General features: G+C 44.5%; 1 protein-coding gene across 5 annotated transcripts in view; it reads right to left on the reverse strand.

The window, feature by feature from the left end:
- LOC106580373 (putative E3 ubiquitin-protein ligase HECTD4) overlaps positions 1 to 13498 on the reverse strand; it is a 72020-nt gene that overhangs the window by 46057 nt on the left and 12465 nt on the right. For all 5 annotated transcript variants that reach the window (XM_014161358.3, XM_014161355.3, XM_014161357.3 and 2 more), the window contains exon 2: positions 7879 to 8435. In XM_014161358.3, the coding sequence (XP_014016833.1) occupies positions 7879 to 8435 (557 nt within the window). The remainder of the gene's footprint in view (positions 1 to 7878; positions 8436 to 13498) is intronic.

A 13498-nucleotide genomic window follows, 5' to 3' on the forward strand; every position in this document is an offset into this window, starting at 1 on the left:
TACTTCTAGGATAGTACAGTATAGTATAATGTGTGTACTTTCTGCTTCAGTGTTGTCCACATAGAATCATAGGATTTATAGAATATACAGTGCATTCGGAAAGTATTCAGACCCCTTGACTTTTTCAAAATGTTACTTTACAGTCTTATTCTAAAATGGATTACATTTTGAAAATCCTCATCTACACACAATACCCCATAATGACAAAGCGAAAACAGGTTTTTGGAAATGTTTGCAAATGTACTAAAATGTAAAAACGAAAATACTTTTACATAAGTATTCAAACCCTTTGCTTTGAGACTCGAAATTGAGCTCAGGTGCATCCTGTTTCCATTGATCATCCTTGAAATGTTTCTACAACTTGAAGTGGAGTCTACCTGTGGTAAATTCTATTGATTTGACATGATTTTGAAAGGCACACACTAGTGATGCACCGATATGACATCTTTGGCCGATACCGATACTTTCCATGCCAAAAAAAATCGATGCCGATAACTGATATTTAACATTTTAGCAGCCTTTTAAGCATTCTAGTACAGTTAAACAGTTAACACACACATGGACGCAGCGGTCTAAGGCACTGCATCTCAGTGCAAGAGGCGTCACTACAGTCCCTGGTTCAAATCCAGGCTGTATCACATCCGGCCATGATTGGGAGTCCCATAGGGCGGCGCACAATTGGCACAGCGTCGTCTGGGCCGTCATTGTACATAAGAATTTGTTCTTAACTGACATGCCTAGTTAAATAAAGGTTTTATATATACTGCTCAAAAAAATAAAGGGAACACTTAAACAACACATCCTAGATCTGAATGAAAGAAATAATCTAATTAAATACTTTTTTCTTTACATAGTTGAATGTGCTGACAACAAAATCACACAAAAATAATCAATGGAAATCCAATTTATCAACCCATGGAGGTCTGGATTTGGAGTCACACTCAAAATTAAAGTGGAAAACCACACTACAGGCTGATCCAACTTTGATGTAATGTCCTTAAAACAAGTCAAAATGAGGCTCAGTAGTGTGTGTGGCCTCCACGTGCCTGTATGACCTCCCTACAACGCCTGGGCATGCTCCTGATGAGGTGGCGGATGGTCTCCTGAGGGATCTCCTCTCAGACCTGGACTAAAGCATCCGCCAACTCCTGGACAGTCTGTGGTGCAACGTGGCGTTGGTGGATGGAGCGAGACATGATGTCCCAGATGTGCTCAATTGGATTCAGGTCTGGGGAACGGGCGGGCCAGTCCATAGCATCAATGCCTTCCTCTTGCAGGAACTGCTGACACACTCCAGCCACATGAGGTCTAACATTGTCTTGCATTCGGAGGAACCCAGGGCCAACCGCACCAGCATATGGTCTCACAAGGGGTCTGAGGATGTCATATCGGTACCTAATGGCAGTCAGGCTACCTCTGGCGAACACATGGAGGGCTGTGCGGCCCCCCAAAGAAATGCCACCCCACACCATGACTGACCCACTGCCAAACCGGTCATGCTGGAGGATGTTGCAGGCAGCAGAACGTTCTCCACGGCATCTCCAGACTCTGTCACGTCTGTCACGTGCTCAGTGTGAACCTGCTTTCATCTGTGAAGAGCACAGGGCGCCAGTGGCGAATTTGCCAATCTTGGTGTTCTCTGGCAAATGCCAAACCTCCTGCATGGTGTTGGGCTGTAAGCACAACCCCCACCTGTGGACGTCGGGCCCTCATACCACCCTCATGGAGTCTGTTTCTGACCGTTTGAGCAGACACATGCACATTTGTGGCCTGCTGGAGGTCATTTTGCAGGGCTCTGGCAGTGCTTCTCCTGCTCCTCCTTGCACAAAGGCGGAGGTAGCGGTCCTGCTGCTGGGTTGTTGCCCTCCTACGGCCTCCTCCACGTCTCCTGATGTACTGGCTTGTCTCCTGGTAGCGCCTCCATGCTCTGGACACTACGCTGACAGACACAGCAAACCTTCTTGCCACAGCCCGCATTGATGTGCCATCCTGGATGAGCTGCACTACCTGAGCCACTTGTGTGGGTTGTAGACTCCGTCTCATGCTACCACTAGAATGAAAGCACCGCCAGCATTCAAAAGTGACCAAAACATCAGCCAGGAAGCATAGGAACTGAGAAGTGGTCTGTGGTCCCCACCTGCAGAACCACTCCTTTATTGGGGGTGTCTTGCTAATTGCCTATAATTTCCACCTGTTGTCTATTCCATTTGCACAACAGCATGTGAAATTTATTGTCAACCAGTGTTGCTTCCTAAGTGGACAGTTTGATTTCACAGAAGTGTGATTGACTTGGAGTTACATTGTGTTGTTTAAGTGTTCCCTTTATTTTTTTGAGCAGTGTATATTATATATATATACGCGCGCACACGCACACACACACATTTTAGGTGTAGTCACCTAAAATAACCCTAATTTATAAGACAGTCCATATTTGTTGAATGGTTGTCGGACCCATCTATGTGAAGCTAGCCACGAAAAGGATTAGCCACAATAGTGGACCTTGCGGTTAGCCTTCAAAATAAAAGTATGGCATAATGCTACTATTTGTATTCATATGCATCACTGTCAATGACATACCTTTATTTTGAAGGCAAACCGCAAATTCCACTATTGTGCCTACTCCTTATTGTGGCTAGCTTCACAACACATTACCCGGTCCGGTCAAGCCCCACGAGCCAGATGAAGCTAGCTGGCTTCTTATAACGTTAGCTTTGGGCAACAGGGTTAAGTAGCTGGCTAGCTATTTATTTTCATGAACTGAAGTTCAATTTCAATAGGCGAACAACAATACTTACTCAGAAGGATTCCTAAATCATTGCTAAGAATAATGAAAATGACTGCAGTTTCTACTGGTCATTGTTATTAGGCTGGTTGTATTGGTGCTAGCTAAGTACCAGGCTAAAGTTAGCTCCCCCAAAAGTTGCGGGCGAACAAATTATGCTTTATTACCAACGCGGTATTGTAAACACATCGTTCTTGGCCGGTGCTTGCTTGTTTGCTGACGTTTTTGTACAGCTTTGACAGTGCTACTGTAACTTTTTTGACACGCAAAGACCCAAACGGCATTCCATAGTATGTATGTCGTGAAGCTAATAGCAGTGACGCTATTACTGTGTAACTCCGTAGGGCAACATCTGAAAAATAGCGCACTTGGTAGTGTGTACCGGTACTCGACCAGTCGGCAAAAGCCAACATCACCAACAACAGAATGGTATATTGTCAAGGGTTGTCTCGCTGAAATGTTCTTACTCTTTCAAATGACTGCTCGACTTGTTGACTGCTCGATCCACACAGCAGACAATGTGTGGGCTAGGTCAGGAATGCTGTGTTGCACATGTTGCGCAAAATGTTATGTGCCGTTATTATGTCATGTACCTACGTTATATAGGTATGCATGGTACCTTTTTAACATTGGCATTAAACTAGACATCGGCCAATAACGATGTTGGCATTTTTAGCTAATAACGGCCGATTCCGATATGTTCACCGATATATCGTGCATCCCTAGCACACACCTGTCTATATAAGGTCCCACAGTTGACAGTGCACGTCAGAGCAAAAACCAAGCCATGAGGTTGAAGGACTTGTCCGTAGAGCGCCGAGCCAGGATTATGTAGACACACAGATCTGGTCTAAGGGTACCAAAATATTTCTGCAGTATTGAAGGTCCCCAAGAACACAGTGGCCTCCATTATTCTTAAATGGAAGTTCGGAAACACAGAGACTCTTCCTAGAGCTGGCCGCCTGGCCAAACTGAGCAATCAGGGGAGAAGGGCATTGTTCAGGGAGGTGACCAAGAACCTGCTGGTCACTCTGACAGAGCTCCAGAATGCCTCTGTGGAGATGGTTGTCCTTCTGGAAGGTTCTCCCATCTCTGCAGCACTCCACCAATCAAGCCTTTATGGTAGTGGCCAGACGGAAGCCACTCCTCCATAAAAGGCTCATACCTTTTGCCAAACTCCAAGCAGGCTGTCATCTAAAGGACTCTCAGACCATGAGAAACATGATTTTCTGGTTTGATGAAACCAAGATGGAACTCTTTGGCCTGAATGCCAAGCGTCACGTCTAGAGGAAACCTGGCACCATTTTTACAGTGAAGCATAATGGTGGTAGCATAGTCAGGATCGAGGGAAAGGTGAATAGAGCAAAGTACAGAGAGATCTTTGATGAAAAGCCGCTCCAGAGCGCTCAAGACCTCAGACTAGGGTGAAGGTTCACCTTCCAACAGGACATCGACCCTAAGCACACAGCCAAGACAATGCAGGAGTTGATTCGGGACAGGTCTCTGAATGTCCTCGAGTGGCCCAGCCAGAGCCCGGGCTTGAACATCTCAAGAGAGACCTGAAAATAGCTGAGCAGCGACGCTCCCAATCCAACCTGACAGAGCTTGTGAGGATCTGCGGAGAATTGTAGCGTCATACCCAAGACTCAAGGCTGTTATCGCTGCCAAAGGTGCTTCAACAAAGTACTGAGTAAAGGATCAGAAAACGTTTGTAAATGTGATATTTCCATTTATTTTTTTGTACGCATCTGCAAATTTCTTTTTAAATGTTTTGCTTTGTCATTATGGGGTATTGTGTGTAGATTGATGAGGAAAAATTATATTTAATACATTTTACAATAAGGCTGTAACGTAACAAAATGTGGAAAAAGTCGAGGAGTATTTGAAAGACATTGCACTGTATTTGAAAGACATTGAAGTTATCATTGTGTGTCAGTGTTTTTGTTTGTGCCTGTGAGTGTGGCTTAGGTAACTGTATTCACATGAGTCTTGCTGGTTCCCACATGTAATAAACAACAGATGATTCAGCCTGGAACCAGCATCCCCCTCCCCACCGCAGACCACTTTACACTAACACATCATTCTCACCAGCTGGTGACGTCACACTGATAAGAAACAGTTAGCCTATGCAGTGCACACAACAACAAAAAACGCAGTGATACGGCACGCCCATACTATCAGAGGGGGAGACAGAGGATAGCCTAGCTCTTTAACTAGCCACCACTGTTGGTGAAGACAGAGCACTAGGACTGGATGGTTCCCTGACACAATGGGCTCTCAGGCTCTACAGAGGGGACACAAAGGGGGATGGTTCTGGTTTTGACAAGTCAAGCTCAGTTGTCAACAGCAGAAGCCGGGCCGCAGCCAGTGGGAAAAAAAGGGTGCTTCCTATGTGAAACACACAAGACCCCAGTGCAACAAGCATCACTGACAAAGCAAACAATAACTGAAAGGCCTTTTTCAAAGATAGAATCTTAAAGGGCACTCTATTTAGTGAACAACAGGCGCTGGCAACGATAGGCGCTTGCTAGCTACGACAGGCGCTGGCTAGCTACGACACTGACTAGCTAGGACTAGGGATGCACGATATATCGGTAAGCATATTGGAATCGGCCAATATTAGCTAAAAATGCCAACATCTGCATTGGCCCAATGTCTAGTTTAACGCTGATGTACAAAACCGATGTCAAAGCTGACGTGCATACCTATATAACGTAGGTAGATGATGTAATGACGCCATGAAAAATACAGCGCTACACGTGCAACACAGCATTCCTAAGCTAGCCCACAATGTCTGCTGTGAGGATTTATTTTTAAGTTTCAAAGGAAGATAACAAAAAGGCCATATGCAATGTTTGTGCTGCTATTAGTTCCCGAGGAGGGGAGAAAGTGAAATCTTTCAATACCACAAACTTTATTACTCATTTGAAAGTGCATCACCCCCAGACGTTCAGCGACTACTTAGAACAAAAGCAGAAAAGAAACAAAGCGCACACTTCCAACAACTAAACAAGTTCAAGTCGAGCAGTCATTTGAAAGAGTAAGAACATTTCAGCGAGACAACTCAAAGGCGAAATCCATTAACGCCAAGATAATAGAATTCATTGCCCTTGACAATCAACCGTTCTCGGTCGTGGATGATGTTGGCTTTCGCCGACTGGTCGAGCACCTCGAGCCCCGCTACACACTACCAAGTAGGCGCTATTTTTCAGATGTTGCCCTACCAGAGTTACACAATATTGTTGAAACATACATCCATGAGTTACTTGCTATGGGCGTCACTGCTATTACCTTCACGACTGACATTTGGACCAGCGATGTCAGAGCCACGAGCATGCTGAGTCTGACATCACAGTGGGTCGACGAGGATTTCGTACTGAGGAAAGCCGTATTGCATGCTCAAGAATGTGCTGGTTCTCATACCGCTGCTGCCATTTCAATGGCGTTTGAGAACATGTTTGAAACATGGAAACATGAACACACTCCTAGCGCCATTCAAACAACTAATAAGCTCATCAACTGCGTCTGCAGCAGACGTGATACCCTCTGTCATGGCATTGATACGCCTGCTCAACAAAACTGCCGACAGACCGTGGGGTTAAAACTTGCAAAAGTACTCTACTAGAGGCTGTGAACAAGCGAGTCGGTGGCATTCTCTCTGAGCCTCTATACTGTGTCACTACTTCGATGCAGACAAGAAACAGGGTTTACGTGAAATGTTACAGACACAGCTGGACAAGATGGAAACGGACACAGTGACAGTGCGCACAGAGGAAGAGGGGCCAGGGACAGACAGAGCTGAAACTTCACTGCTTGACATGTATGATGAAATCCTGGTTGAGAATGAAACGACTGAACAACGAAACAGCACAGCAAGTTAGTGAAAGAAATAGGTTTTGATTATGTTTTACTGGTAATAACTTTTTGGTCAGTGTGTGTGTGTTGTTTCAACTATTTAACTCTAGTAGATCGCTTAAAAAGGTTAGCTAAAATTCTAAATATCAGTATCGGGTTTTTTGACAAGGAAAATATTGGATCGGTGCATCCCTAGCTAGGACACTGAATAGCTAGGACACCTACACGGGCCAGCTACGACACGAGCTAGCTACGACACTGACAGGGGCTAGCTAGGACACCGACAGGGGCTAGCTAGGACACCGACAGGGGCTAGCTAGGACACCGACAGGGGCTAGCTAGGACACCGACAGGGGCTAGCTAGGACACTGACAGGGGCTAGCTAGGACACTGACAGGGGTTAGCTAGGACACTGACAGGGGTTAGCTAGGACACTGACAGGGGCTAGCTAGGACACTGACAGGGGCTAGCTAGGACACTGACAGGGGCTAGCTAGGACACTGACAGGGGCTAGCTAGGACACTGACAGGGGTTAGCTAGGACACTGACAGGGGCTAGCTAGGACACTGACAGGGGTTAGCTAGGACACTGACAGGGGTTAGCTAGGACACTGACAGGGGCTAGCTAGGACACTGACAGGGGTTAGCTAGGACACTGACAGGGGCTAGCTAGGACACTGACAGGGGTTAGCTAGGACACTGACAGGGGATAGCTAGGACACTGACAGGGGTTAGCTAGGACACTGACAGGGGATAGCTAGGACACTGACAGGGGTTAGCTAGGACACTGACAGGGGATAGCTAGGACACTGACAGGGGTTAGCTAGGACACTGACAGGGGATAGCTAGGATACTGAAAGTGAAAACAGAAATGGGATGACAATACGGCTTGCATAATCACCATCTGGGCAGTATTTTGAAGCTGGAGTAAATGAGCCAGACAGCTAAGCAGAATCAGATGATCAAGAATACTACTCTATCCTCTTAGGGGCTCCCGAGTGGCGCAGCGGTCTAAGGCACTACATCTCAGTGCTAGAAGCGTCACTACAAACCCTGGTTCGATTCCAGGCTATATCACAACCGGCCGTGATTAGAAGTCCCATAGGGCAGCGCACAATTGGTCCAGCGTCGTCTAGGTTAGGGTTTGGCCGGGATAGAATTTGTTCTTAACTGACTTGCCTAGTTAAATAAAATAACTAAATACATTTTAGTCACTTGTGGTGTCTGCTGGTGTGGTCTCACCTGGCGCAGGCGAGGGCTACCAGGGCAGCGGCGGCGTTCTCCCTCTGCCTGTGTGCATGGAACATGTATGTCGGAGCCTGTCCCTGCTGGGTCTGTGCTGTCTGCTGGACCCCCTCCTCCAGCCAGGAGCAGAGCAGCCCCTCCAGGCCGTTGAGGCAGTCTGCGGGTTCCTTGCTGAGGCTGAGGGGCTGGCAGTCACGCAGGCAAGACAGCAGCACCTCTGCCGTGACCCCACAGAGCGCTGGGTCACTGCGTGTCTGGGACTGCAGCAGGGGGAAGACCAGTAGCAGGCCCACACGGGAAGTGAAAGGCGCCTGTTCAGGCTGCTGCAGCAGGCCCTGTCGTTTTAGCAGGGCCAGAGCCTCCTCATCTCCCCCTCCGGCCCCCTCCCGGTCCTGCTGTTCCTCCAGGGCCAGCTGACGCTGGGCCCCCCACAGGCCCCGCAGCGCATTCAAACGGTACTCAAACAGGCGGGCATACGCATTGCTTTGGTTACCACAGACGGCACGGAGACGCTCAGCCAGCTCCGCAGGGTTCTTCGTTTCGAATGTGAGGATCTACAGAGAGAGGAAGAGAGAGAGAGGAAGAGAGAGAGGGGAAGAGAGAAACAGAGAGACCAAGAGAAGGAGAAAATGTGTGAGGGATACATAAAATAGTCATGAAGATCTATAACCAACAGGAGAAAGCACAAATCCTTGGGGAGACAATGGGTAGAGATCTCAAAGTGATGACCGCATCCAGTATAGTGCACGGACTGTAAATCTCCATCTAGCTGGGGTCTGGCTACCTCTTAATCCAATTTACAGCAGAGCACTACTTCAATATGAGATGTCAAATCAAATCTCATTTGTCACATGCTTTGTAAACAGCAGGTGCAGACGAAGAGTGAAATGCATACTTAAAGGGCCCTTCCCAACAATGCAGAGAAAAATATAGAACAATTACAACACAAGGAATAAATACACAATGATTAACGATAACTTGGCTATGGTGTACCAGTAACGAGTCGATACGCAGGGGTACAAGGTAATTGAGGCAGATATATACAGTGTCTTCAGAAAGTATTCACACCCCTTGACCTTTTCCACATTTTGTTGTGTTACAGCCTGAATTTAAAATGTAGTTATGTCGCTGGCCTACACCCAATACCCCATAATGTAAAAGTGGAATTATATATGGAGTGATTTCAGTGCCAACAGAAATTGTATTTGAATTTCATAATTTTTTATTTGTATTAAGATATTGAATTTGAATGTAATATTATTTTAATTTGTAATGCAATTCATGAATTGAACATGTATTTCAGGATTTTAAAATGAATTGAATGAATATTGCATTCAGTTATAAAATTCAATTTCAATTAAATTTAATACACATTAAATATTTATATATTTGGTTTCAATATGGTAGATATTGCATTCATTTTCCATCTATCAACTTTACAAACTATAATTTCGAGTTGATCCAAGTTTCATAAATTCAACTGATGTATGTATTCAGATGTATTCAGATTCAATTCTCTAAATACAGAATAAAACCCAGAGACAGCATCCTGGTACTGTGCCAGCAAGGAAAGGAGACCAGATAGAATCAAACGCTCTCTGTGGTAAACAGTAGATTCTAGCGGTTTCTGAATGTATTTATTTCCTATGAATTTGGCTCTAGCATTTGAACCATTTTGGCTATAAGCTATTATGACCCCATTCATGATAGCAAAGACACTCTGGAACATGGACGTGATGATCACAGGCTGAGCAGGACACGATAGGAAGTGGATATAGTTGAATAGCCCTATCATAGCCTTCTAAGAATAGCCTTTCCATTCTATTTAATCTTGCTCTTGTGACTGACTGGGTTCAAACCAGGTCTCCTGTATGTCACAAGACTATTAGCCCACTTAGCTAAAGACTATAGGGATAAGTTCAGGAAGTGCATGTAAAGGACAACACACTACTTGCTTAGTGAGTAGCCTACCGCTTCCCCCTGATTCAGCTCATACGGAGACTCGAACACAGGACTTCTGCCTTTAAAACACACGTGACCGCCCTCCGGAAGCATTCCAACCCATCATGCTATTAAAAAAGGCCTTCTTCAAATGCGGAAGGGGCGACACTTCAGGCTGAGTAGTGAGTTTCACATGTGCAGGGGGCGTCGGTTAGTCGAGGTAATTGAGGTAATATGTACATGTAGGTAGAGTTAAAGTGACTATGCATAGATTATAAACAGAGTAGCAGCAGCGTAAAAGGGGGGGCAATGCAAATAATCTGGGTAGCCATTTGATTAGCTGTTTTGCTACAAGCGGTAATAAGTCTGGTAATTACGAGGCTACTCATCACATGGATGGATAACCAAACCACCTCTGTTGCCTCTCTCATTAAATGGGGTGCACAGATCTGTCTGCTTCTTTTTGCCACAGAAACTGTGGTTGTTGAGTAGTAGGCCTGATTTCAAACCCAGTCAGTTATATTGGTACTGTGATCTCTGAGTATGAGGTCAAAGGGAGGTGAAATGTGACCGAGGTGGTTTCGATTAACCTTGCTGGAGACTAAAGACATGTGTTAGCTTCCTAAACCTAATTTCTACCAGCATGTCACATGTGCAACCAGAGGAAAAAATAAACTCTAGACCACCTTTACTCCACACATAGATGCATACAAAGTTCTCCCCCGCCCTTTATTTGGCAAATCTGACCATAATTCTATCCTCCTGATTCCTGCTTACAAGTAAACACTAAAGCAGGAAGTACCAGTGACTCGCTCAATACGGAAGTGGTCAGATGACACAGATGCTATGTTCCAGGATTCATCCAATGGTATTGAGGAGTATACCACCTCAGTCAGTCATCGGTTTCGCCAATAAGTGCATCGACGACGCCATCCCCACAGTGACCGTACGCACATATCCCAACCAGTAAACACGCGCTGGAACTTGCACAGAACTTTCACAACATTCAAGTTTGCGCTCAGCAGACCTGAAATTTGCTGTGCCAAACATTTGAGGGAACATTGGTGGTGGCTGCATCATATTATGGGTATGCTTGTCATCGGCAAGGTCTAGGGAGGTTTTTTTTATAAAAAGAAACGGAATACAGCTAAACAGGGAAAATCCTAGAAGAAAACCTGGTTCAGTCTGCTTTCTAACAGATACTGGGAGACAAATTCTCCTTTCAGCAGGACAATAACCTAAAACACAAGGCCAAATAAACATTGGAGTTGCTTACCAAGACAACGTTGAATGTTCCTGAGTGGCGTAGTTACAGTTTTGACTTAAATCTACTTGAAAATCTATGGCAAGAGTGGAAAATGGCTGTCTAGCAATGATCAACAACCAATTTGACAGAGCCTGATGAATTTTGTGCAAATATTGCATAATCCTGGTGTGCAAAGCTCTTATAGACTTACCCAGAAAGACTCTCAGCTGTAGTCGCTGCCAAAGGGGGATTGTAACATTGACTCAGGTGTGTAAATACTAATGTAAATGAAATCTACATTTCGTTTTCCAAAAATGTGCTAAAATATCTAAAAATGTGTTTTCACTGTCATTATGGGGTATTGTGGGTAGAAGGGTGAGAAGAAAAACTATTTCATCCATTTAGAATAAGGCTGTAATGTAACAAAATGTGTCAAGGGGTCTGAATACTTTGTCACGGTACATATACAGTGCATTCGCAAAGGATTCAGACCCCTTCCCTTTTTCCACATTTTGTTACGTTACAGCCTTATTCAAAAAAAATTAAATCCTCAGCAATCTACACACAATACCCAATAATGACAAAGCAAAAACAGGTTTTTAAAAATATGTTTGCAAATGTATTAAAAATAACAGAAATACTTATTTACATAAGTATTCAGACCCTTTACTATGAGACTCAAAATTGAGCTCAGGTGCATCCTGTTCGCATTGATCATCCTTGAGTGGAAAGGCACACACCTGCCTAGATAAGGTCCCACAGATGACAGTGCATGTCAGAGCAAGAGTTCTTTAGCAAAAACCACCTAAAGGACTGACCATGAGAAACAAGATTCTCTGGTCTGATGAAACCAAGATTGAACTCTTTGCCAAGCGTCACGTCTGGAAGAAAACTGGCACCATCCCTACGGTGAAGCCCGGTGGTAGCAGCATCATGCTGCGGGATGTTTTTCAGCAGCAGAGACTGGGAGACTAGTCAGGATCGAGGGAAAGATGAACAGAGCAAAGTACAGAGAGAATCTTGATGAAAACTTGCTCCAGAGCACTCAGGACCTCAGACTGGGGTGAAGGTTCACCTTCCAACAAAACAATGACCCTAAGGACACAGCCAAGACAACTCAGTAGTGGCTTTGGGACAAGTCTCTGAATGTCCTTGAGTGGCCCAGCCAGAGCCCGGACTTGAACCCGATCTAACATCTCTGGAGAGACCTGAAAATAGCTGAGCAGCAACGCTCCCCATCCAACCTGACAGAGCTTGAGAGGATCTGCAGAGAAGAATTGGAGAAACTCCAAAAATACAGGTGTGCCAAGCTTGTAGCGTTATACCCAAGAAGACTCGGGGCTGTAATCGCTGCCAAAGGTGCTTCAACAAAGTACTGAGTAAAGAGTCTGAATACTTATGTAAACGTGATATTTCAGGTTTTTATTTTTAATACATTTCTATAAAGCTGTTTTTGCTTTGTCATTATGAGGTATTGTGTGTAGATTGATGAGGGGGTAAAAAAACTATTTAATACATTTTAGAATAAGGCTGTAACATAACAAAATGTGGAAAAAGTCACAGGGTCTGAATATTTTTGGAATGCACTGTAGGTAGGGGTAAAGCGACAGGGCAACAGGATGGATAAACAGTAGCAGCAGTGTAATATTTGTATTTATTTAACTTTTATTTAACCAGGATAGACCCAATGAGGTTAAAAACCTATTTTGCGAGGGCGACCTAGCAAGATGGAAAACTACACATAAAATCTTACAACAACAAAAAATACACACAAAAGACAAAGTGTCACAACTTACAGATACATTTAAAGATTAGAAACAACTGCAGCTATCAAAAACAGTGTCGTCGATCAGAGTCTTAAACAGGCAAGTACGCTAACTCCCCTAACTGTAACATCTTTTGGAACCAAAATATTGTTTCCCCATCTCAGTTCTAACCTTAGGAACAGACAAGGACAGCAGCGACTGTGAAAGAAGACTGTATTGAGTGACTGATCTGGTCAGTAAGGAACAGAGGGAGTTGCCCTATCAATGCTTTGTACAGAAAAGTGCACCAGTGCTTTAGCCTCCTGGTGTAGAGAGAGGTCCATTTTGCATCATGGCATACAAATCACAGTGATGGGTGAGTGATCTAGCATTTGTGATAAATCTTAACGCGCCATTGATACACTGTGTCCAGAGTTAAGGTACATGCTGAGGCCTGCATATAGACAATATCACCATCATCCACACCGATAAAAAAAGTGCTTTGAACAAGATCCTTTCTGACTGACATTGAAAGGTTTGTTCCTAAAATAGAAACCCAAATTCAACTTCAGTTTCTTGGTGAAGTTATCAATGTGCTGTTTAAATGTGTTGCTAAATTGAATATATGAGGGAGGAATAAGAGGTTAGACCCTTTAAATCCAATGATATATATTAAAGAATGAGA

This window comes from Salmo salar, chromosome 20 (assembly GCF_965601325.2).
Source record: "Salmo salar chromosome 20, fSalSal1, whole genome shotgun sequence".
Taxonomy (NCBI): Eukaryota; Metazoa; Chordata; class Actinopteri; order Salmoniformes; family Salmonidae; genus Salmo; species Salmo salar.